The following is a 23,943-nucleotide window of genomic DNA, read 5'->3' on the forward strand; positions in this document are numbered from 1 at the left end:
ACACACACACATACAGCTTCGGTCGCTGGCTTGGCTGCAACCTTCACTCGGACAGTCAGTGATGTTACGACGATACAAAGCTGGGCTAGGGTGACGTGTTAACCACTCGACGTATTTAAAAACACAGGAGCAAAGAACTAGGTCCATCGGAAGCAAGTTACTGTCCACAGAAGAGCGGAACCGTGGATAGTTGTGCTACTTGCCGCCATGTTGGAAACGCAAGCGGCCTCACGTACGCACGCTATTTTGCTGAAATAGCGTCCGCTTTCTTCCGTCCGCTAAACGCAGAAGCGGCGTAACGCACGGCGCATGCACAGTGCGAACGACGCAAAAATAGCGTTCGCTAACTGTTTGCGTACGTCTGCGTACGTTATTCTAAAACTCTCTATTTGCAGTCTCATACAGTAAAATGTTAAGCCATTAACACCACCGTTTTCTGTGCACTCGACATCTCGAGTGTGCTGGGAAAGCGTCGAAACGTTTTAGGGCACAGCCTTCTGGCAGCCGTTACCTGGGCTTCGCAACGATAGGAGTCCTTGTAACCGAGTGAGCGAACGCAGCAGCGAGGAATAAACAACGTCACGGCCATGCCAGGATATACGTAGCGTGAGCGAAGGTTCAGCTGGTTATTCTTAGGTTTCCAGGTTGTCTGCGATTAGCTGATTATCATGCTTATTGCTTCTAAGACGATTTCCAAGCCAATCCAATCCAGTCCAATTCAGTGCAGTCCAATCCAGTCCAGTCCAATCCAGTCCAATCCAATCCAATGCAGTCACTGCTCCTCGCGCATGCGCAGCACGGCTCCCAAGGTGCCACGCGAAACGGCTATCCAGCGGCTCCGGCGCAGCGTCAGACTTGGCTACTGTGCAACGGAGGTGCACAGCTCGGCATGCGCCGGCGCCATTGCGTCTGCCGCGGCTATGACGGCACTCCTTTGGAATGCGCAGACCGGCGAATGTGCAGACCCAATTCTCTGCACACCGGTACACCAATTAGATTCGATTTCCAATCCAATCCAATCCAATCTAATTTAATCCAATCCAATACAAATCCAATTCAATCGAATGCTCCTAGCACTTGCGCAGTACGGTCCTTCAAGGTAAACGCGAAACTGCTCGCCCTCGGCCAGTGTAGCTTTACGCTACAAAACGGAGAGCAGTGTCACGCGAAGGGTGAGGAGGGCGGCACGCCAGGCTATGGCATCATCTCTCACTGCCGCTCCCTCACTCTGGTTTCACGCGTCGCTGCACAAGGAGCGCCCTTCCCATCCTACCCCTCCACCAACACTGTTTCGTTCGACGCTAATCCACACCACATGATATTTGCGCGGGAGGTTCAAACCCTATTTGCAACAACAATTTCTCTGCTTCCCTATCGCGGCTAATCCGAACCACGTGACGGGAGGTTCGAACATGATTTGCAGCAACAGGATGGCCGGCGGCGATGACGCGCTGCGAGATAACAGCACAGCCGCGCGTGCGTTCGCTGATCACGAGATCACTTCCTGAGACGCAGCTGATATGCGCCGGGACAGAAAAGACGGCCCAAATTTCACAATAGGAAGTATAGTAATCGTCAGTGCATTTTTTGTTGCAGTAAAGAACTAGTGAACGAGATCCTTTGGCATATGTGAAGTTATTGGTACCGCAAAAAACTTTACTTGTGCCAAGACCCCCCCCCCCCCCTCCTGGAATTCACAGTATGTAGATCTACAGGGAACCAAATACATCGTCAATCGGTTCAGGTGTGAGTGACTCGTTTCTATGCTTTAACGTGTATGTATCCTATCCAAAACGATGCCTGAGCACGATCGGCTCGTGCCTTGGAACCAAACCTTCATCCCCACAATATGTGTTAGCTGTTGCGATGGCCATATGGCTGGCCACTTTTGCCAGTATCAAAAAAAGGGCTGCCGCAGCGTGGAACTAAATCCGCAAAGTTCAAAATTAAACCAACAGAGCGTGCAAGTCACGTGGTTTGTGCAATTCGGAATCATTGTACAAGGATGAATGTGCGCTTCCATAATTCGAATAAACCTGCGTGCGCGAAATCGACATGATTATTTTCATCATATCGAACTTATTGAAAAAGAAATAACATCTCCCTCAAAACACGCTTATGCCGCCTCAAGACGTTTCATAGAGCACTTCCCTATCCTGTCCGGCAGATCAACGAAACCTCACTGCTGAAATTACCACAGTGTTCGGGATTCCAGTAAGTGCTCTGTTGTGCAGCTCTCGAGGAGAGAATCCGCCTCAACGGCTTCTCATGGCCAGATTTTCCTAGAGCAACAAAGGGAAAGCTCTCTTGGAGGGTATTACGAAAGACAGCAAGTCAAAGTTCCTCAAATAACCAAAGAAAGAAGCCCTGAAGATGCATTGAAAGGACAGATTGACAAAAGGATAGCCGGCGCGCCAGTTCCTGCAAGCTGTCTCATGAAAGGCACAGTAGTAGTTAGGAAAGAATCTTCCTAGTTGCTTCGCCAACGCAACGTTATGCAAAGGCAGCATAAATGAGCGGAGCGAGCGACTAAGGACGGGTGGCAAACGTTATTGGAACCCTTCCTTGACGCTGTTTGAACGAGGACACACCTGAAAAGCTGATGCTCGCCTCCTCAAACAATGTTTTAGGCAGTTATGCACTCGTCAAAAGCGGCTCCTTCATTTGACAAAGCTGTCGAGCGGAATGTTTGCATTCGTATTGTTGGTAGTTTCCATGAATTGCATTAACTGAATGTGCGCCAGGACTCTTCCGCACGATGGCGGAGCGGACAAAACGAGTACAGCCGGCGAAATGGCCGGGGAACACAATTTCTCGAGAGCATATGAAAACAGCGGGAAACCGTGTGAAGTCTTGAGCGGCAGTCTATGAATAGCGTGCTGATACTGTGAAATTTGTGTTCGCTTTCTTGTCGAACATTTGTTATAGAGGATGCCTTTACCCAGACTGTGTTGGTAACAGTGTGTCCGTCTTGTAGGATTTCTTCAACGCCCTGAATTCGCCAAACTTTATCGCATTTTGATGAAGCTGATGACAATAATCCCCTTTCTACCACACGATAGCGTGCATAATCTTTATTTACATTGCATTTATAATTTTTAGTTTAGGGTTGCGTTAGACTTACGATAGGAGTCTTTGTAATCGAGTGAGTGAACGCAGCAGCGAGGACTAAAGAAGGAAAAATTAGCAGCGGCTTAGCTCGGCTACGCCAGGATATACGTAGCGTGAGCGAAGTTTCAGCTGGTTGGTAGTTCTTTATTCTCCACACAGACCCCGCCGTTTATTAAATTGAATGTCAGTGGACTACCCGCATTTTTAACACAGTGAAACGTTATTCATAAAGTCGGCCCATAAATAATAAATTGAAATATTGTTTTTCTTCTTTCGCCTCATTTCCGCTTAAGTAATGGCTGTAACTAATTAGTTCAGGAGTGTTCCGGCAACAGGTAAACAATAAACGCGCCAGCTCGAGAAAATTTTGCATGATAGGTGGGCGTTACGATGAGGCCCGTGAGCATAAAAGCACCGCCGGTTGCGCCTTATATCGCGTAACGAAGTACGTCTTCCACCGCACAACTTCCTGGAACTAAAAAAAAAAAATGGCGCAGATTGCGCTGTTTGAGGAAGGCTGAAGAAACGGCATAGCTGTCGGCCCCTCTCCATTCGTCGGAAACCCGGCTGTTGTACTTTACAAGGATTTTCGAACTTGCCACTGAACTTCCTCCATGACTAGCAGGCCCGAATAACTTTGTCCGCGGGCTTTCACATTTCTTTCAAAGTAGTCCGCGTTACTAGCGCTAGAACCCGTGTCAACCGGCTTCGCGAACTCGGTCTCTGTAGCGCCAACTCGGTGTCAGCGCTCCCCATTTGCGGCGCAAGCGCACGGGAACTTTCAAGAAGAATAGCACGCGAGAGATCACGCCACGAACGTAATCGCATAGACGTAGGTTTCATAACGCGAGTGACCCAGGTTAAATTCCGACCACAAGAAGTGTTTAAGGGCGAGGCACCTTAGGGGATCAGGCTGTCGGCGTCTCCTGTCATCTCGTGTAGTCACGGCTCTAAAACACCCAGACACTCGTTTTCCAATGCCTCGCGCAAGAACGTTTCATCTTCATGGGCAAAAACGCGTACTACAAGAACACACCGGCACAATTGTTTTCCAACGCCTCGCGCGACTTCTTAGCATACTTCTTAGCATGCTGTGGCGTGTGACACGAAGACAACTTACGCCGAGTGTCTCTCATTTAATTGCTTAAATCCGGTTCAAAGAGACGACGCCACCGCCCCAGCAAGTGCGCCTTGGCTCCTCCCACCGGCGCTTCTCCGGCGCCCAATCAGAGTATGCCGTGTGGCAAGAAAGAGACTTACAATCTTTGAATACTGCATGCTTCGCTGCTCCCCAGGTTTGAGGTTAGCGGAGATAGCCCGAGATTTTTCGTTTGCCCTGGTTCGTCCGTTTTGTTTTATGCGGCGGCCTTCTCTTTTGTTTTCTGTTGTTCTTATTTGGGAGGGGGGTTACTTATCGGTTTTTTGTTGTTTTAATATTTATTTCTAACATCCAAAACCCTTGCGTGCATTGCCTTCCCGTCTCGTAATGAGGCTGCCTGGGAAGGCGAGATGGAATGGTTCTTGCACGCTATGGGCGCCTAAATTCGTTGGTTGGTTAAAATGTTCTTCGCGATATAGTTAGACCGTTTGGCTCTAATACTTGTGGAAATATCTATTTGCCTTTTTGCCCTTTTAGGCATTTCGCATGGCGTGCCAACAAAACCTTTTTTTTTTTTTTCATTTGGCTGCACATGTTATCTGCTAACCCCGTACCCTCCGGGGCCTGTGGGGTGGCCTAGTTGTTGTGCCGGCTTCATGGCGTTAAGGCCCCGGGTTCAATGGTCGGGACCTCTCCAACCACATTATTGTTATTTTTTTTTTTTTTTTGAGGCGCTCTCGCAACACCTGCTCGTGGGCTGCTTGCCTCCTTGCCACTTTCCCTCACACTTGTTGGCATAGCATTTCCGCCTTCGTCACTTCTCCGACGATTATAGGTTTCTGGTAACGCTCTACGGCGGAAATAAAAGCTGGTACCGTGCCACCTTAAAATAAGCGTCGGATACGGCCGCCGCTGACGGCTGTGAGCAGCAATGTAACCAGAGCCATTTTACAGCTAATCGTTGCTTTTTTAAAAATGTCACGCCCAGCCAGACACGGCAGCAGAGAGACGATTAACATATTAGATAGGGCGGCCGAGCCAGTGCGCATGGTGCACCAGTACGCTGTTATTGCTTCCAATCGGCGTTTGTAGACGTTGCCGCAATGAATTTTGGCCACTCATAATCCTTGTAACCACGCACACAAAACCACACAAACAGCGATATCGAAAACTACGTTTTCACCTGAACAATTCAATTTAAACGTCCAGCAAAAACACATCTTCCACCCGTTCGTTTGTGGGACTAGTTCCGCTGATTAAACCACTATCTTAACGAAACTATATTGATTCTTTCTTTCTCGTGAGAGAAGCGGATGGAGTGTGAGAGGGCGAGGGGTATAATTGGGGCTATCACGTGGTATGGGCGGCACGACCATATCGTCTTACCATGCCCATTCCAGCGAAGCAATCAGCAAATACGTCGGCAACTTTTTTTTGTTGGATCATGTACTTTCTCGCACAGAACATTTTCGGAGCTTTTGATTTACAAACGCCAGTATACATAACATCATCTTAATTTCTGCGGTTGTGCGTGCTACCTTAACGTTTCAGTGTAGTCCCCACCACACGCATCTCACTCAATTTGAACACTCCCCGGATTATTGCCTCAGCTTAGTGAGACGTCTTGAAACACGCAGGCCAAATGAGGGCCTCAGATAGTGTGCCAATTGTTTTCCCGTGTCGTCTTGTTTGGCTGTCGTTCAATACGTCTGCTTTTCTTTGCACGTGCAGTGGCCGTGTGCAAGCCGTCCGCGACATCTCTGGCTGATGGGGAGTCCTCGTCGTCCTGCAACATGTCCACCTATGGCGCTCGCCGGACGGACGTCGGCATCGCCAGCGACGCGGAATCCTGAGCCCCGCGGATGCTTCCGCTTCCTCCCGGAAATGGCGCGCGTGCCGGAACGCATCGAAAGAATGACACAAGAAGGTAGAGGAAGTGCGCAGACTGCGCAGCCGACGTCGATTCTCTTCCGCTCACACCTTCCTACTCACCCCTTGCCACAGATTTCATCTTGCTCTTCCTGGTTCTTATAGAACCCTACGCCTACTTGACGAAGGTGTTTGGGTAGTGCCTAGCGACGCGTTACGTAGGAACTCTGATCGCCCGCGTCCGTTGTGTTGTGAACGCTGGTTACGATGAAGATAAACTTGGTTGAGTTGCACTTGAGTTGGAAAATATTGAATCTGCTGCGAATTTCCTCCAAGGAGGATAGCCTTCTGCCGCTCTTATCGCTTAAAAGCCTATCTTCTCTTTTTCGCCCACCTCTCATGCTCCTCCGTTCCAGTTTTTCTGCTGCCATGATAAACAGAGCAGAGTTTTGCTCAATTGAATTCAATTTTACCGCTTATCACTGCCCGTGCTATCTATTGGAAGCTTTTGTTGCTTTTTGAACTCGTAACACGGTGACGAGGGGGCGCCGCGAGCGCTATTTGTATTTTAGGTCAAAACATCTTTTTGACTGCCTATTTTTTATTTGTTATCGCAAAAATCAAGCAGCCATGTATTTTTGAACAAAAGAACAGTGAAAATACCGCTTATGTATTGATACCTTGCCTCAAATATGCCAAATGTTTTCTTTTTGCTCATCAGTGTTGACAAATATCAACGTTACCACCAGATTCGGTAGTTTAGAAATGCTTTGCCTATATAAACGTTTCGTTCAAGAATTTTTTTTGTACTTTTGGCCGGGTGGCTAAATCTAGAGACGCAGGCAGACAGACAGATGGGCAAACAGGCAGACAGATAGTCAGAGAGACGTACTAGAATTGCGTGTTTAAGCAGCCCAAGATAGTCTTTAAAAACGGTGCGGGAGTTTTGAAGCAGCCTCTTTCCTCTGTAAGCTAGCAAACCGCATTCATTCATTCATTCATTCATTCATTCATTCACCACGCTGTTTATATCCGTCCAACTCAGGACAAAAATCTCTCTCTATACCAATTTAAGCCGAATTCTACACCGATGAAGCCCATCTTGCACGCAATATTATGCATGCAAAATAAGAATCGTTTAAACAAAAAGTCTTTTTCAAGAATACTTAGATGGGCTCGTGGCGTTGTGTTTTGTGGTTTTTCATTGGCTCTAACACAGTACCAGCCTCGCAACAAGATCAAGCTGTATAAAATGCAGAGATTTGCAGTGTGACAACACCCTTAGCGTGTTGAATGAAAAAGAAAATACATCCTGATTGAGCTTTTTCCAATCGGCAATGAATATCAAAACTAGCAGCGCCTTTAGAAGCGCCTTATCCTGCATACTCCGTGTGTCCCTCGTCCCTCCTGCTCTTAATTTCGCTTTTAAAAACAACTCGTACTTTTGCTTTTTGCAGGCGGCGCTAACGTCGTTGCAAGGCTGACATTCGCTACACTCTGGCGTCCCCGGCTCAAAGAAGTGGTGCGGAAATGAACGCGCTACTGTGGCATCTCGCACTGTGTTTCGCTGTTCGTTGGGTTTTACGGTGTTGTGCCGTGATCACGTGATAGTTGTCGCTCTCGCGATGGACCAACAGTGACCCCCCTCCTCCCCCTGCTGTCTTTTTCTTCTCCACTGAAGAAGCACCGTATCACCAATGTGTCGTGCCAACACTTACGGTTCACCATATCGTTGAGAGACTGTCGTGCACGTCTGCAGCCTGTGGACTTCTCGTTAAGTGAAGTGATGTTTTGTCAGACGCTTGCCCACCCATGTCAATAAACAAGCCATCATTCCGTGATACCTTCTGCCGTGCTGTATGTTTTCTCTTTTCCTCACCATATCGTAAGCAGTGTAGCCGCACGAGTATTTGCGAGGGAAACAGGTGGTGGTGCGCATGAACAATTACATCTCATTAATGCTATTGGCCGCGAGGCCCACCACTGGAGAGGCCGGCGCTGTGATCGTTTTGACGTCACTTGTAGGATCACCGTTCCTATCTTGCTGCGTAGTTGGCTTGCAGCGCGTGAGACTCCGCTTAGGAAGCGCGTTCTAAAAGTATTTTCGTGTTAATTTCCTTCGTTTCAAGTTAATTCCCAGTGCGTCAAGCGCAGTTCGGCCTCATGGGGACTTTATAACCGTATCAACTGTGGTAGATTATCCGCAAACACCATGAGCGTGGTGGTGTATTACGTATGCGACAGAAGCGTAAGCAGCGGCTTGTTTCCCCGATCAACAATATGGACTACGACGATCGCCGAGTGAAGTTTCTAGATTTCCCTTATTTGCAAGAAATGTATAAAGCAGGAAATCGTGAAGCGTTAACTCAAGGTAAATATAACTGGTAGCGAAGCTTCCATAGAAGCCCATACGTTCAGAAAATGGCGGCTCTTAAGATGCTCATGGGGCTTAGCGCCATCTGTGTGAGGAGGGAACACTTCCGGCGGAACAAAAAATAACCAGGATGTGACGCAAGATCCGGTCAGCAAGTGACGTCATTTTGGTGGCATTAGCGGGAAAATTTGACTTCAAAACAGAGCAGGCCTCTGATCGCTGAGGGCTCATGTCATTGCCATCTGACGCAAGTTGGCGAGCCCTTGGCGTGTGTGCTTCAAGTCAACGCCAGCCTATACTCGTGAATAGAGAAACGTACTTTAGCATGCTGTCGTATGCTTCGCCTCGGTGTTTATAAAAACATCTTGCATCTTCTCTGAACCTTTACTCTGTATTCATGCCTTTCACTGCTGTATAAAAGCAATCAGTTATTTATTTTGATTGCAGTGGGTGGCAAGCGTATCCCCCCCCCCCCCCCCCCCCCCCCGACCAGAATTGTTTTTCTGCCTTGGGATAGAGAGCACAAAATGACACTTGACCACTCTCCCCGGCCCCCCTTTCATGTCAATAACGTGCCCACTCCATACCCCGATACCAATTTCTACCAACGCCACTGCTGGGTTTAATTGCGTCGCACATACGCAGGTTGCGTGCGTGTCTTAAGTGTAGAAAAAGGTTATATAATGCTTGCTCACTTTGTGTACTTCTGTTCTAAGAGAAGAAATAACGCATAGTCATGCTATAACCAAGACATTTGAATTTTATTCAAGGATAAAGATAAAACAAATTTACCACACTGCACAAAATCAGCACGTATACAATAAGTACAAAATGTTCGTGGGCACTACATGCATTATGATTTTCCTTACACGCCGAAAAATTGACTTTACCCGTAACACATAGCATTACGAGCAATGAAAGCGTCAACAGCAGAACTACTTCCAAACAAGAGAAAAGAACTAGGCACTGCATCTTGACGCAGAAAACCGGGCCGCAGGAATGCCGATTAACGAAAGTGCAGCGAGCACACCGCAGCTGTCCCGGCGTCTTATCAAGTAGACATGCGTTTTCTACAGGCGTTCACTCAGCATTTACGCCTGAAATTTCCTGGTTGCATTATTAGGCAAGTGTCGCAACAGATAAGTAAAAAGAGGAAAAATGGATCAATGCAAACGAAAGCGACGGTAGTATGTAAAAGCACATAGCAGGAAAGATCTGGCAGCAGCGCAGCACGGAGCAGCACAACACAGTACTGCGATGGAAATAATGCCTGCGCATACAAGTGCGGGAAGCAACGAGCAAGTTAGCGCTTCGTCCTCGTGCATTCTTTGTCATTCGTCTTTTTTGCGCTATACATCTGTTAATAAAGAGCACTACAAGCGTTGTAAGAAGACACTGAGATAGACAATTAAAGCGACTCGTTTAAATTCGAGTGGTACTACGCTGAGAAGCCCTAGAGTAATTGACACCATTTGCTCCGAGCCAGCCTGAGGTGAAATCAAGAGATAACTGTGACATAACAAAGCTTTAAATCCATTTTTTCTTTCGAAGCACCACCACGTCCCCTTACACAACCCCCGTGAACGTATTAACAGTACTATAATTTCGCGTTACCTGTGGAAATGAGAGGAAAATGGTGGACTAAAACGCCAGGCGTACGGGAGTTTCTGTTGCAACCTTGTACAGCACATCGTTTCCGAGGTACCGAGGAAACCGCTCCGCTCCAACCGTTGGCAGCATCGTCCCGTAGTTCGCTGTGCCCACGGGGCACGGTACTAAACGTGTTCACCGACGATACAACGCAACTCGAAACTCCACGCACAGCAAAAATTAAGTGCACACCAAATTAACAAGGAAAAACGAATGCAAATGCGCACCACCAAAACACGCGTGGGGCGTTTCCTAGCAGACGAACTTTAGGAGCGCCTTTCCGAACACTACAAGGACTGCATCACAGAGCAATGACATGTGCCATTCTTCAGAGGGCGCTACAAAAAAGGTTTTTGAGAATGAACAGCATTGTTATAAATTATTTACACATTGTGCCTAAATAAATGTGAATCAGAAGTAAATATCGCTTGTAAAATATCAATGTTGTTTTATTTGTGAACAAAACTTGGTTTTTTGTTACTAGTGTTTGTTCCCTCCTCACCTAGTCGCGCTTCAATCGCCACTCCCATAAGCCCCCATGCTGATGTCGCTGGCAATAAGTTCTGAACCGCTTTTCTCCCGAAGCTTCGCTACCATTTATATTTACCTTGGTTAACTGCTCGCAGAAGCACACGCACCCGCCGTGCCTGCCCGCACGGCCGACGGTGCGGCTCGAACCGACGCAGGTAGCGGCAGCAACAACTTGTCGCAGCTTTTTAAAATCACACAAGTCGTAGAAAATAAGTTCCAGATTGGTGAAAGTGGATGTTAGTGTGATGAAAAATTCTGATAGGTAGTGTCATGAGCTGTGGTTTTCAAAGCGATGCTCAAATATCTGCCCCGATTTACGCCGACCGGCCGCGTAGGTCGGTCCCGGCAGCGCCGGCCCGTTCACGCACGGTGCGGCGAGCGGTCGAAGGATGGCTATGCTTGCGCGCAAGAATCGGCCGAGGAAGTGCAGGTATCTTGATCGTCGATCGCTTCAACGGAAATCACTGTGCTCACAGAGTTCCTAGCGCGGTGAAACGTTCTGTTAAGGACTGTCAGTCGCAACTCTAACGGCGATGAAATATCTGCTGCGACGCAAAGCCTAAAGTTCCCAACATCCGATTACGTGCATCCGAAGCCAGCTGCGAGCTGTTGGGGAAGGCCCTCCCGTCGCGCGCGCGCGTGTTGCGTTTGGGTTCCTCTAGCTCCTTGGGGGCCCCCAACGCTCGGTTCTCCTATTCTAAATCTCCCATTACCCGAAATCATTAACGACGTGTTTCGCCTCGTACGCAGCCTCGCCTTCTGTGAGCAGTCGTGATTTTCGAAATTGATGCTTGAGAAAGGCCGGCTCACTGTAAACATACAAAACACGCTGCAATTATAAATGACCACGCCGAGCACCTAATGAAAACTAAATATAGCCTTGTACAAACCCGCTCGAAGGCGTTAAAAACTCGCGTTCATACCGTTCATACATTGCGGACAAGTTGTCGCCAAAAGTAAACATCATCCGTGCAGAGTACAGGCTACGGCAGTGATCGTTAGTCAAATCCGGGCATGACTATAAAAACATCGTAGGGGAAATAGGCACTGATTAAGCCAAACTGCAGACCATAACAATACTTTTAATCATGTGCGGCGAAGCAATCTGATCGCCGTTCTCACGTAGTCATTAATTTACCCGGCAATACGAGCAGTTCGCGCGGTGAGATCATAAGTGAGCGACGCGTTTCCGTCGCTGTTACAAGGTGTTTCCTTGCACACACGTGTCCCGTCACAAGTATTTCATAATGAATTTACAGCGTACTTTTCTCGGCATCAGCTGCATCGTCCTTGACGTTAGCGGCAGCTGCGTATGTAAGAGCTGTGAGTCGCGATGGTAGCAACTACTTAAACGCGGCGGTATCGCCGGGAACAAGCGAGTCGCTGATTGCTGGCCTGGATTATTTGGTTTACAAACAACCCTTTTGGTAATTTGCATCAAATCCACAAGGAGGGGGCGAGACGGTGGCCACAACAAGAAAACACGCTTCCGCATACGCACGGGAAATGTGTTGTAGCAGACGACAACACGATTCGGCGTCCTACAAGTGACGTCACTCGTAGGTGGCGCCACGGTATGTCCTCGAGGCCAATTGAATTATTTGACGCACTTGGTCGAAAATACGGTGTCGTCGTCGGCATCACCGAGCTATGGATCCCCAAATTACCGACAGATGAAAGACAATAAAAGTAAGGAAAAGAAATCTGGATAAATCTTAGTGGGTGATTCTAGCTTAGGGCCTACGAAATGCAATTCCAGCAGGCATACACTGCACCAATGCTCATGCTTAGCTCTAGCCAAATGACGCTACACCTAATGAATCCATCGTTGCTTCTGACGAATAAACGTGTGTTAGAGACATATAGAGCTGCTTACAGCTGTAATTTGAAAAAGGCTAATTGTAAAACTAGCAAAATACAAGTGTGCTAATAGCCTGTATGCTGTGATAACAAGGGAAGTAGATTAATTCTTTCATTCCTAGTAACAACGGGACGAAGGAAACGACGCGAAGGAAAGAGGTTGGTTGATTACGATAATAATGAAAGAAGGAACAATCGCAGCTTGAGTGCAGGGACGCGCCATGCTGCGCCCCATTGCGTTTCATGCACGCGCCCTGCCCTGGAGCAGCCGAGTGTGCTTAGTGGAGAAACTGCAGCTCCAGTCAGCCCAATATCCGAAAACCTGGAAGAGTGCTTGGGGGAGGCACTGTACCTTCGGTCACAAGAGTATCCTTCAAGTAAAAACAAAGCAATGCTTTGTAGATGTCACAGTACATGTGCATCAATGGAAAGGGTAAAAAATTGTGAGTTTCTGATGCTCAGTTAGCACCCCTCATTACATTCTTCTTCATCATCAGAAGTCTGGTTGTGGTCCCCTAAGGGCCGAGAGCCGCTCCCAGAGATCTCCAGCAACGCCTATTGAGTGCTGGCTGATTTGATGCTTTCCCCCCAAATTTTCGCAGCTCAGCTCTCCACCGAGTTCTCGGCCAACTGCTATTGCGTTGGCGGTCTATTGGCAGTGAGTCGGCTAAACCGATGGTACACCTGTTGTCCCTCATACGCATTACGTGCCCCCCCCCCCCCCACCATGCCCGTTTCACTAGCTTGATTTGAACTACAATGTCCTCCTCCTTAGTCTGTTCCCCATGGAGGAAAGAATAGGTTAGGAGAGGCCCTGACGTCACATTTGTGAAGCCGAGTCCCGCCATGACTTGAGCCCACGGAGCCCAGCACTCTATCCCATCATCCTTTGCTGTCTCCGGTTTAATTTGACTAACATGGCGTCGCCCTGCCCTCCCGCTTCGAAGTGAAAACAGCTTCGTCGCTAATTCCTCGGTGCGATATCATGTTCTAAGCTGTTGATTTCGCCTTCAATTTGCCCATTCTAACCCTCACCCAAAGTTGCAATCGAAAAACGGCCTTCGTTTTTGAGATAGAAGGACGATTTTTCCTCTAAGCCTGGCAAAGTAGCGTTTGTCGTCGTCATAGCAACAGGCTCGCGGGATGGCGAACGCAGACGACGGGAGCATTGTTTGGGGTCGTACAGCACTGCAGTCTTTGCGCGCTACGTCTCAGCAGCGACAAATTTCACTTCACTTCACAACGAAGAAGCACAAAGTGAGCAAAGAACGAACTGTGGCTCTCACCAACGCTGAGCGAAGGGGATTTTCCCGGCAGGTCGCCGGCGGCGGCAGCGGCTCGCTCCGGCGATCTCGACGCGACGTAAGCGCCGTGCGGCCGGGGTACGAGTTAAGGCCGCCTCCGACGGCGGAGTTTTCAAACTGGCCTAATCTAAAAACGTTTGTCGTAGCGACTGCGCTGGTTTGCAAGCGTAGCGAGGCAGCGACATACCAAGCGCCTTAAAAATTTGTCCGTTCTATTTGCCCAAATTTGGCCACCGCAGTTGTAAACAAGTAAGCAACATTGTCCATGGGCTCAAGAAAAATGACGTAACTTCCTCCACACTTTTTGCAATGCATTGGGATGCTAGGGGCCTGTCCTGAGTATTCTTTCCTCCGTGCTGTTCTCTAATCTATGCGGATGTTTTCCTACCCCTCAGCGTGAACCTTGGCATTCTCCGTTCCATGGCCCGTTGGGCCGACCTAAGCTTCTTTCAAGTCGGTTAGTGAGACCCCAAGTTTCTGCCCCGTAAGTGATTACTGGAAGAATGCATCGGTTAAATACAAGTTTTTTGAGTGCCAAGGAACACCTCCTAGTTTGGATATCTGAAGCCTACTCCGAAGCTTCCTAGTCAGGATATCAGCCCACCACATGCTTATTCTGCGGGTAATCTCCCGTTTGTGGTTTGGATCAGCTGCATTCGACATTACCATTGATTTTTTTCCTGTTTATTTTTAAGCCTGCAATCATACTTTCGGAAAACAATTCGCAAAGCATGCGATGCAAATCCTGGCTGCTTTGAGTGACCAGGACAATGTCGTCTGCAAATCTTACGTGACTGAGATATTCTCCATTGATTCGCACCCCGGTTTTCATCCACTTCAGATTTGTGAACATAACCGCCAGACTGGCTGTAAATAACTATGGCGATATTGTGTCCCCATGCCGGGCACACTTTTTAATAGGAAATTTAGAAGTTCTGCGACGAAGCCGTATAGTTCCCGTGCATGCTTTGCATATATCTTTTAAGAGCGCAATGTATGCCTCGTCGACACCGTGATCGCGTCGCTCCTTTAGTACTGTTGAAGTGAGCACTGTGTCAAGTGCTTTTTCATAATCTACGAATGCCATATGCAAGCGTTGCATTATACTCGGAACAATTTTAGGTTTACTGGTTAATAGCGTGAATATAGTCTAAAGCTAAGAAACCTTTCCTGAAACCGGCCTACTCTCGGGGCAGTTGAAACTCTAAAGTGACACTTGTGTGATTGAGAATTACATTTACCAATATAATTTCTAGGATCTGAGAGTAGGATGATGGGACTGTACTTTTTAAGCTCTTTGACATCACCTTTCATACGGAGTGGGACTAAATTCCATTTTTCGAGGCCTTTTGCACCATTAAAGACCTCAAGCACTGCGAGAATAGGCTGCAAACTTTGTTAGTGCAACGTGCCCACCGAGGGACAATACATCAGCCGCAATGCCAGCGACTCCTGGAGCTTCGCCTTTGTTCATTGTTCCAGCGGGAAGAACTATTTTACGTTTCTGATAGTTATGATGTTAACTTTTATGATGTTAGAATGCGGAAAGTTTGTGTAATCGCCTGGAACATTTTAAAGGGACCCTGCAACACTTTCGTGAACTTATTTAAAAATCTTCGATGCTTGCAAACACACCCAGTACTTAAATTAGGGGGCCGCAAAGTACCTCAACCAGAAATTACTGCACTATGCCCATCAGATAACTTGTACACTCGCTCAAAAGATTTTTTTTTTCTCTTTCCCGGTCCGGACGTTCTTCGACGGCCCGAATTACGCCACTGAGGCCATGTAGCGGCTGCTGGTCGGTGTTAGTTCAGTTGCACCAATGAACGCTTTTCGATAGCAACTTTAAAATAAAGCCATAAAAACAAAGCAGAAACGGAAAGCGTATCTGGTGCGACGGGAAAAATCACGCAGTGCCGCTCCGTGCTGGCGATAACTGTAGCTTTCGCAGTGCTTCCAGATGCGAAGGAAGGAGAGAAAGCGTTCATCGAAAGTGTTGCAGGGTCCCTTTAAAATGATATTTGATTTCGAAATGGGCTGCGTAAAGCTAAAAAACGGGGGAGTAAGTTCAACCCATAGCTTCTATGTGAGGGAATAAAAACCATGACGGGGAAAAATCTCACGTGTGGCACGTGGTGCTTTAACAGAAAATACGATTGTGTTACGAAGTACGGATATAGGACCACTAATCGTAATCCTCACAAATTCGATCCCAGAATCCTAGTTCTCCACTTACGGCAATGCTCTTATCTCAGGTGCAGTTTCCTTGCAACAATATCAGCTTCTCTTGCCTTGATAACTCGATTATTTACCCACGAAACTAATAGTCTGCCGCGAAAAGAAAGTTCTTCAATTACCCACAAATGCCGAACCTTGAGATTTATAAATCAGGCTTCACGAGCGGCGTTGTAACGGGAGAAGCAGTATTCTAAAGGCATTGAAATTATCGTGGCCCTTGCAAATAATAACAATAATAATCTATTTTAACACCGAAGCTAATCTTGGTCCAGGCTTTCATGGGACGAGGCGTGGTAACGCAGGCGCACCGACGTGGAGATGGCATACCCTAGCGATGGGGAGAGCCAGTACCGAGCATACGTGCAGTGTAGTGGAGAGAGAGAGGGGAGATGGTGCCAAGCACAAGTGGGCGGAGCCAAGAAGAGGAGGTGAGGAGTCTGCCAATTAGAGAGCGCTCATCCAAAATATGATTGGGACGAGCGCTCATTTATAGACGAGCGCGCTTGGCGGCCGTTTTTCGAATGTTCAGAAAAATGGGTGACTAAACATGGAAGAAGCTGCCCGTGGGGAGCGCCAGCTAGAGTTGGCGTGCGATCAGACGCGAAAGGGAATCGATCTGATGGGTTTGAGAAGTCCCGTGAAGCTTAGCGTCGCAATTAGGGAACGCCAGGCATATTTGCCTTGCTATCAGCGTTCTCGAGATTAAGTCAGTGAAACTGGGCATATTCCAAACGCAATAGGAAGCGTTTGACCTGACCAGTGCGTCCTGCTATTGCCGTATAGAGGACGATCATTATATTAGTCTGTGTAGGCCGCCAGCAACATCACTTCCGTTCGGCTAATGGTCGCTAACGGCGTTGTCATCCAACGCTACTTTGCAGCGCATGCAACCCAGCAGACAGTGTCCCCGCCGTATCGCAAGTGCGGACGGCCGTAACGGCAGGAAGCTGACGTAGATGAAAGGAATGGAAACTTTGGATCTATCGCGGGAAATGGGGCTGCACTTCCGGTAATTGGACCTAACAGCATGCCGCGAGCGCTCTTCGGGAACGAAAAAAAAAGCGAGGAAAGATCCGTGGCGCGGTAGCACTGATCGATAGAGCGAAAACAGCTCTGCGTGTTAGTCAGTCAAAAAGTTTCCCGATTTCGAACTTAGCTAAATTTTTTTTTTGCAAACAAGCGTGTCGGCCAGTCGTAAGAGGGAGCTCGTTCTTACATTCATGTAAGCCGAAAATAAAAACCTTTGTTTTAGCGTACAGTTACAGCTAAGTGTAGTGCTTTGGGGGTTTTGTTTGCGTGATTGTTGCCGTTTGGGGGAGCAAGCGAATAATTTCCCACCTCCACTATAGTTTTTAAAGGCTTAAGGACCTTCCCGGAATCTCATCCTTCAAAATTTTTAGTGTCCATAAAGCACGGAATTTTCAGAATACCAGCGTTTACTTGAGTAGAGGATTATGGATATTTGAGGATCACACCGGTAGCGTTTAGAGAGTATGCCTTGAGGGTTGCGGCATACTGAAGGACCATGGCTCTTGTTTGGTGAAGTGTTTCTCACCCTGTTTCGATTTCCTTCGTCTCCAGGCAGTATAATAATAGGTAACGGCGTGCTGTATAGTGACAAGGGTTAGCGGGTTCATTTCGGCTGTACCATGAACCAAGCTACAGACAGGATGGGTCAACGGAAGGCGGTATTGCGCTAGCCTTTGCCTCGTGGGGACGAGAAGCGCGGGACGCTGATAATGGCTTTGGCGGCTTCGCGCGTAGAGGAAGCATGAAATCAATAATCATCTCCTTCGCGTGCCCAACGGTAACTGCCGGTTGGAGGCACAGCCAGACTCCCTCCAAGGTTTCTACAGCGTCCATTGTGGTGTTCCATGCGTCGATGGCAGTGTCGTTACCGTCGGGCGTGGTTCAAATTGGGAGAACCTCTCTCGGGGTGCGGTGAAGTTGATTATAGCCTCCGCCTCATGTGGGCCACAATCAGCCGTATAATGAAGCGACCGGGCTTTTGTGAACTATTTACTGCCATGAGAAAATAGCGGTACATTTGTGGCGGTAAACATGAAGTACGGAACAAACGTCTTGAACCAAAACTTTCTCCTTGATTCCCCTAAAAATGATGGGAAGCTTGCAACACGCCCTTTGCGTTCACGGGGAAGGCTTATTTGTGTTTGTCTTCTTGTGTGATTGAGGCAGACGTGTTTATGTATGTTGTGTTTGTGTAGCATTTGTATAGTTGTATTTTCCTTTTTTATGTTATCTTATAGGAATACAATGAGGTACCCAGAGTTTTAAAAAAGGGCATTAACTTATTTCTCCTTCTTTTACCTCCTCATCGAGGTTGCTGATAAACAAGGCTTCGCTGATGTTGACAAGACAAAAAACAAGTAAGCTAAGCGAACATGGGCCTAGGAGAGAGAGAGAGAGAGAAAATGACTTTATTGAAGGTTCCTGCGGAGGGTAGGGACCTCGGCCACGCAGGGCCTGCCCTTCCTAGACGAGTACTAGGTCGTCCCCGAAGCAGTGCCTCGCGGGCGTCGGCGCGGTCGGTGCGTGGTGGGTGTTCGGGTGTTGACCCGCCGACACCCCGACGACGCTTCCCTGCGCTTCTGCCCTGCGAGAGCAGCCTCGAGCCGCTGGATAGTTCGTAGTTGCACCTCGTGCTCACCCGAGTTCAAGGCATACGTAATGTCCTCGGGCAGGCGCGTTGCTCCGTCTGCCTCCAGCGAGTGTCGTTCACATCCCCACAGCAAGTGGGCTAGCGTTGCGTTCGTTCTCGCGCACACACTGCACAACACACTTTCGTAGACCTCTGGACACACGTGGCGCGCCAGCACCGGGGTGATCACCGAGTTCGTTTGTAGTTGTCTGTATAGCACGGCTTCCGCTCTGGTGAGCTTGGGGTGGGGGGGCGGCTTGAGTCGCCTGCCGAGCCTGTACCACTGTAGTATTTCCCCGTACGACGCGAGGGGTTCTTGTTCGGTTTCTGGGTGCCCGTCCGCCGGGGAGGAGCGGGGGGGCGCCTCGCGGTTGGAAAGTTCTCGCGCGGCGGCGTCCGCTGTCTCGTTGCGGTTGGGATGCCTGCTGGCTTCGACGCTCGTGTGCGCCGGAAACCAGCGGATGTGGGTGACCGGCGTCGCCAGCTCGCCGGACGTTGCACGACACTGCACTGTACTCACTGCCCTATCGCACACTGTGTTCTTAGCGTAGTTCGCGATGGCCGAACGCGAGTCACTAAGTACTGTGGTACACCGCGGGTGTGTTAGCGCGAGCGCGATCGCCACCTCCTCTGCCTGTAAGGCGGTCGGAGCACGGACACTGCACGCACTGTACACATCACCAGTTGTAGCCTTCACCGCCACGGCCACGTAGGTGTTCGGGCGGTCTGGGTATCTCGCTGCGTCCACGTAGAGGGCGCCCGTGTCGTTTGTGTGCGCCTCGGTGAGGGCCTTGGCCCTGGCCGCCCTGCGTCCCGGATTGTGATCGGGGTGGACGTTGCGGGGCAGCGGGAGTACCTTGATGCGTTGGAGCATCTCTCTTGGGAGGCTCTGTGTGTTTTGCGGTTCCGTCCCCGCTCGGCCGCGGCCGTAGCCAAGCCGTTCGAGGATATTCCTACCGGCCTTCGTGGATGAGAGGCGGTCGAGTTGCGTTGTTCTCTGGGCCTCGCTGATTTCCTCCAGGGTGTTATGGAGGCCCAGTTGCAGTAGTCGTTCTGTGCTGGTGCTGTTGAGTAGCCCCAGCGCGGCTTTGTAGGTCTTGCGAATGGCCGCGTTGATCTTGTCTCTCTCGTGTTTCTTCCACGGGTGAAAGGCCCCCACGTAGGCCACGTGGCTCATGGCGAAGGATTGTACCAGCCGCAGGAGGCTGGTCTCTTTCATTCCGTGACGTCTTGTGGATATGCGTTTGATGAGGCGGGTGGCGATGCCCAGCTTCGTGATGACGCGGTCCACCGTGGCGCCGTTGCTTCGGCTTGCTTCGAGGAGCATGCCGAGGACTCGGAGGTTGCTCACTTTGGGGATGACGGTGCCGTCGCTCGTGCGTAGTGTGATCGTGGTGGAGTCTTCCTCTGCTTTCTTGCGGTACCTGCCCGGTGGTGGGATGATGAGCAGTTCGGACTTTTGCGGGGAACACCTCAGCCCGGTGTTGGCCAGGTGGTCTTCAATGGCGTCGACTGCCTCTTGTAGTGTCGTTTCAATGTGGCCGTCGCTCCCTCCGGGGACCCACAAGGTAATGTCGTCGGCGTAGATGGTGTAGCGAACCTGTGGGATCCCCGAAAGTCTCTGGGCCACGCCGATCATCACGAGGTTGAAGAGCACCGGCGAAATCACCGAGCCTTGGGGGGTGCCTACGCTGCCCAGTTCCCTCTCTGGTAGCTGCAGGTCGCCCGCTTGTATTTCCACCGTCCGGTGCGACAGGAAGTCGCGGATGTAGTTGTATGATCTCTGCCCCAGGCCCAGGCGCGAGACCTGCGCTAGGATGGCTGAGTGACGCACCTTGTCGAAGGCGCTCTGTAGATCCAGGCCCAGCACCACCCTGTTGTCTTGGGTAGGGACGGTCACGTCAAGGATGTCGTGTTGTAGCAGGATCATGGCGTCCTGGGTGCTGAGCCTTTCACGAAACCCCAACATGGCGTCGGGGTAGAGGCCTTCGTCTTCGAGGTAGCGCTGCCATCTGTTGTTGAGGACGTGCTCGAGCACCTTGCCCACGCACGATGTGAGAGATATCGGGCGCAGATTCTCGATGCCAGGTGGCTTGCCGGGCTTGGGGATGAGGACCGTTCTGGCTGCCTTCCACTGTCGCGGGAGGGTTCCCGCGCGCCAACACCGGTTGAAGTAATCCGTGAGGGCCGCGATGGCCCCGTCGTTGAGGTTGCGGAGGGCTTTGTTGGTGACCCGGTCCGGACCGGCCGCCGACTTGCAGTTGAGGTTCTGTAGGGCCGCCCGGACTTCCCACTCATCGATGTCGCGGTCGAGGGTTGGGTTGGCCGGGCCGTGATATCTGTCGTGATTCTCGCTAGGTGTGCTCGGGAGGTAGCGTTCGTTGAGGCGTTTGCACGTCTCTTCCTGCCCCAGCTTCTTGATGGTAGTGTGTATGATTTGATCCAGGCGGTGTTGCTGGTACTCTTTGCTCTTCGTTTCGTCGAGGAGGTGGCGGAGTAATTTCCAGGTTCGACCCTGGTGGAGCTGCCCGTCCGCCTCACTGCAGATGGCATGCCATCGCTGTGCGCAGAGCTCGCGGCTGTACTTTTCGATGGCGCGTCCGAGTTCGGCCACCCGCTTGCGTAGTGTGCGGTTATGGCGTTGGCGTCTCCATCGTCTCTGTAGGGATTGCCTGGCCTCGATCATGTGGGCGAGGCGGCTGTCGATTTGCTGCACGTCTTCGTCCGTTTCCACTTCCGTGGTCGCGAACGAGGTTGCTTGCACGATGTCTTTCGACCACTTCTCGATGTCCGTGATCTCGCCCTGCGGTTCCAGGCACTCCGCTCTGAAGCGGGTCCAGTCGGTGAGTTTGTGTTTTCGCCGGCTTCCGTTGGACCTGACGGCGGAGGTCGGTAGGTCCAGCTCGATGATAAAGTGATCACTGCCCAGGTTGTGGCCCGTGTTCCGCCACTCGACCCCCTTCTTAGCCGACGTCCTCGTGCGGACGAATGCCAGGTCCGGGTTGGTGTCGCGCGTGACGGAGGTGCCGATGCGGGTGGGCGCCGCTGTGTCCGTGTGGAGGGTGAAGCCGGCGTCGGCCGCCGCGTCCAGCAGGTCTCTGCCCTTGACTGTAGTGCGGTGGTAGCCGAGCTCTTTGTGTGATGCGTTAAAGTCCCCACAGATGGCGATGGTGTCTGTCGGTGCCGTGCGTAACGCCTTGTGCATGAGTTTCTTGAATTTTTGGTGCCGGTGCGTAGGGTTACTGTAGATGTTGATGAGAAGAAAGGACTCCTTCTTCTTCTTGCCGATGACTACCTCGGTCGCGCAGTGTTCGATGGTGCTGCGTCCGAGGAAGTATTCGTGCTTGAAGAAGGTGAGCCCTTTCCGAATGAAGGTGCACACCCCTTGAGCGGCCCCCTTACCGCAGTCCCTTGCGCTGGGGGGGCTTGCGTGCGTACGGTAGCCCGGGAGGGTTGGTGCGTTTTCGGTGTGAGTTTCTTGAACCATGATGACGTCAGGGGGCGCCTCGAGGCTCTGCAGGTGTTGCTGTAGTACCGCCTTTCTGCACTGGAACCCGTTGGCGTTCCAGTGCCAGACCTTTAGGCTCGAGCATGTTGCTGGTTTGACGGCCATGATGCAGGTGGTGATTGAGCGGGGTGGTTGCGGTCGTTTGGCGCGTCGTCGTCGCGGCCCAGCTTTCTGTAGAGAAACTCCTGCAGTGCGTCGAGGCGGCGTTCCACCGCTGCGAAACGTGCATTTACCCGGTGCTCAAAGGCGTCCATGCGCTTTTCGAGTCGGTCGATTCGTTCGGTGCAGCGGCGGAGGCGCACGGCCACACTGATGCCTCCTTGGGTGCGTGATTCTTGATCGTCTTCCCTCGCGCACGGGGAGTCGTCTTCTTGTTCCTCCATTGCGGTTTCGGCAGGCGGCGGGGTCGTGGAGGTCCCCCGAGATTGCGCTTCTGTCTTCTTGGGTGGCGGTGTTGGCGGCGTGGGTTGTGGGTTGGTCGGCGCTGGCGGTGGCGTTTTCGCGCGCTGTTGGTGGCGTGGCGTCAGCGACGGGGGGAGCGGGACTTGACCTTGAGCCCACTGTGGTTGCCGCGCCGGCTGCAGTGGCGGCGTTCGCTTTTGCTGCGCTTGTGGGTTTTCCAGGAGTCTTATGGCCTCGTCCAGTCGCTGGCTGAGGCGTGCGTTCTCTGCCTTGAGGGCTGAGATTTCTTCGCGTAGACTCTTCATCGTGTCGTGCCGCTGCGTTGACTGCTCTCGGCGCTTCTGTGGCGTTTTGGATCTGGCGTGCGCATTCGGCGCTCTGGTGACTTCGGCCCACGTCACGCGCTCGCGCGATTGTGACGTGGCTCCTCTCTTCTTGCTGTGACTCCTCCCCCTATTGTTACGACTGGCGGAGCGGCTCGCCGAGCGTTGCTCTTTCTTGCCGCTGCGGCTGCGTCCGCGTTGTTGCTGGGGGTCGAGTGGCGGGAAATCGCGATCGTCTTTCCTAGAAGGTCGCCCCGCTTGCGGTGACGTGGCGTGCTTGCTGTTCCATTGTCTCTTTTTCACCAAGTATGGCGTCTTGAATTTGTTAACGCAGCCTGCTGTACCGGTGGGGTGGGGTCCCCCGCACAGTTTGCAATGCGGCTTGCACTCGTTTTCGTGATTTTCTCCCGGGTTCGTCTTCCCGCAAGCGAAGCACACTCGTGCATGTGGTTGCGGGCATACGTCATGGCGATGTCCGATTTTGCCGCACGTTTTGCACACCTTGTGGTGTTGCCTGTAGAGGCTGCATCTAACCAGTACGGCTCCGTATTTAACTGTCGCAGGCACCTTGGTGCCTTGGAAAAGCACAACTACCGCGGTCGAGCTGCCGATTCTGTGCGCGTCGATTGCCATAGGGTTGTAGTCATTAACGATGTTTGCTCTGATTTCTTCGGGGGAGTCTTCGGTGGAAATGTTCCGAATTACTCCTTTGGCCGTGTCGTCCGGTGCCGCGTGATATGCGAACACCTCGTGTGCTTGGTCCCCGATGGTAAGCGAACGGAGCTGGGCGTATAGCACTGCTCTTTCCTCGTCTGGAGTGCTCATCACGATGATGTTCTGTGCTATGTTTGGGCATATGGTGTCCCGCATAGCCGCCTCTCTTGTGATTCCCGTTGCTGCCATAATGGCCGTCATTAGTTCGGTTGCCTTTGTTCGGCCGGTGTGCATGCCACCACGTGGTCGAATGATGATCTTGAACTCGCTGCGCGGGATGTTGCTCGGCATGCGTGCA

At 50.8% G+C, this 23,943-nt stretch overlaps 1 protein-coding gene across 3 annotated transcripts in view; it reads left to right on the forward strand.

Annotated features, from left to right (window-relative positions):
* Positions 1-7,922, forward strand: part of LOC144174748 (cholecystokinin receptor type A-like) — a 208,746-nt gene extending 200,824 nt beyond the window's left edge. For 2 of the 3 annotated variants that reach the window (XM_077703588.1, XM_077703592.1), the window contains exon 7: positions 5,942-6,126. In XM_077703588.1, the coding sequence (XP_077559714.1) occupies positions 5,942-5,978 (37 nt within the window). In that variant the 3' untranslated portion in view covers positions 5,979-6,126. Of the gene's footprint in view, positions 1-5,941; positions 6,138-7,536 lie in introns of those variants that run through there. The other variant, XM_077703591.1, reaches the window with a different exon arrangement.
* Positions 7,923-23,943: the final 16,021 nt, after the last annotated feature.

Source organism: Haemaphysalis longicornis, unplaced genomic scaffold, assembly GCF_048455015.1.
Source record: "Haemaphysalis longicornis isolate Haplotype H1 unplaced genomic scaffold, Haemaphysalis longicornis Haplotype H1 scaffold_3, whole genome shotgun sequence".
Classification (NCBI taxonomy): domain Eukaryota; kingdom Metazoa; phylum Arthropoda; class Arachnida; order Ixodida; family Ixodidae; genus Haemaphysalis; species Haemaphysalis longicornis.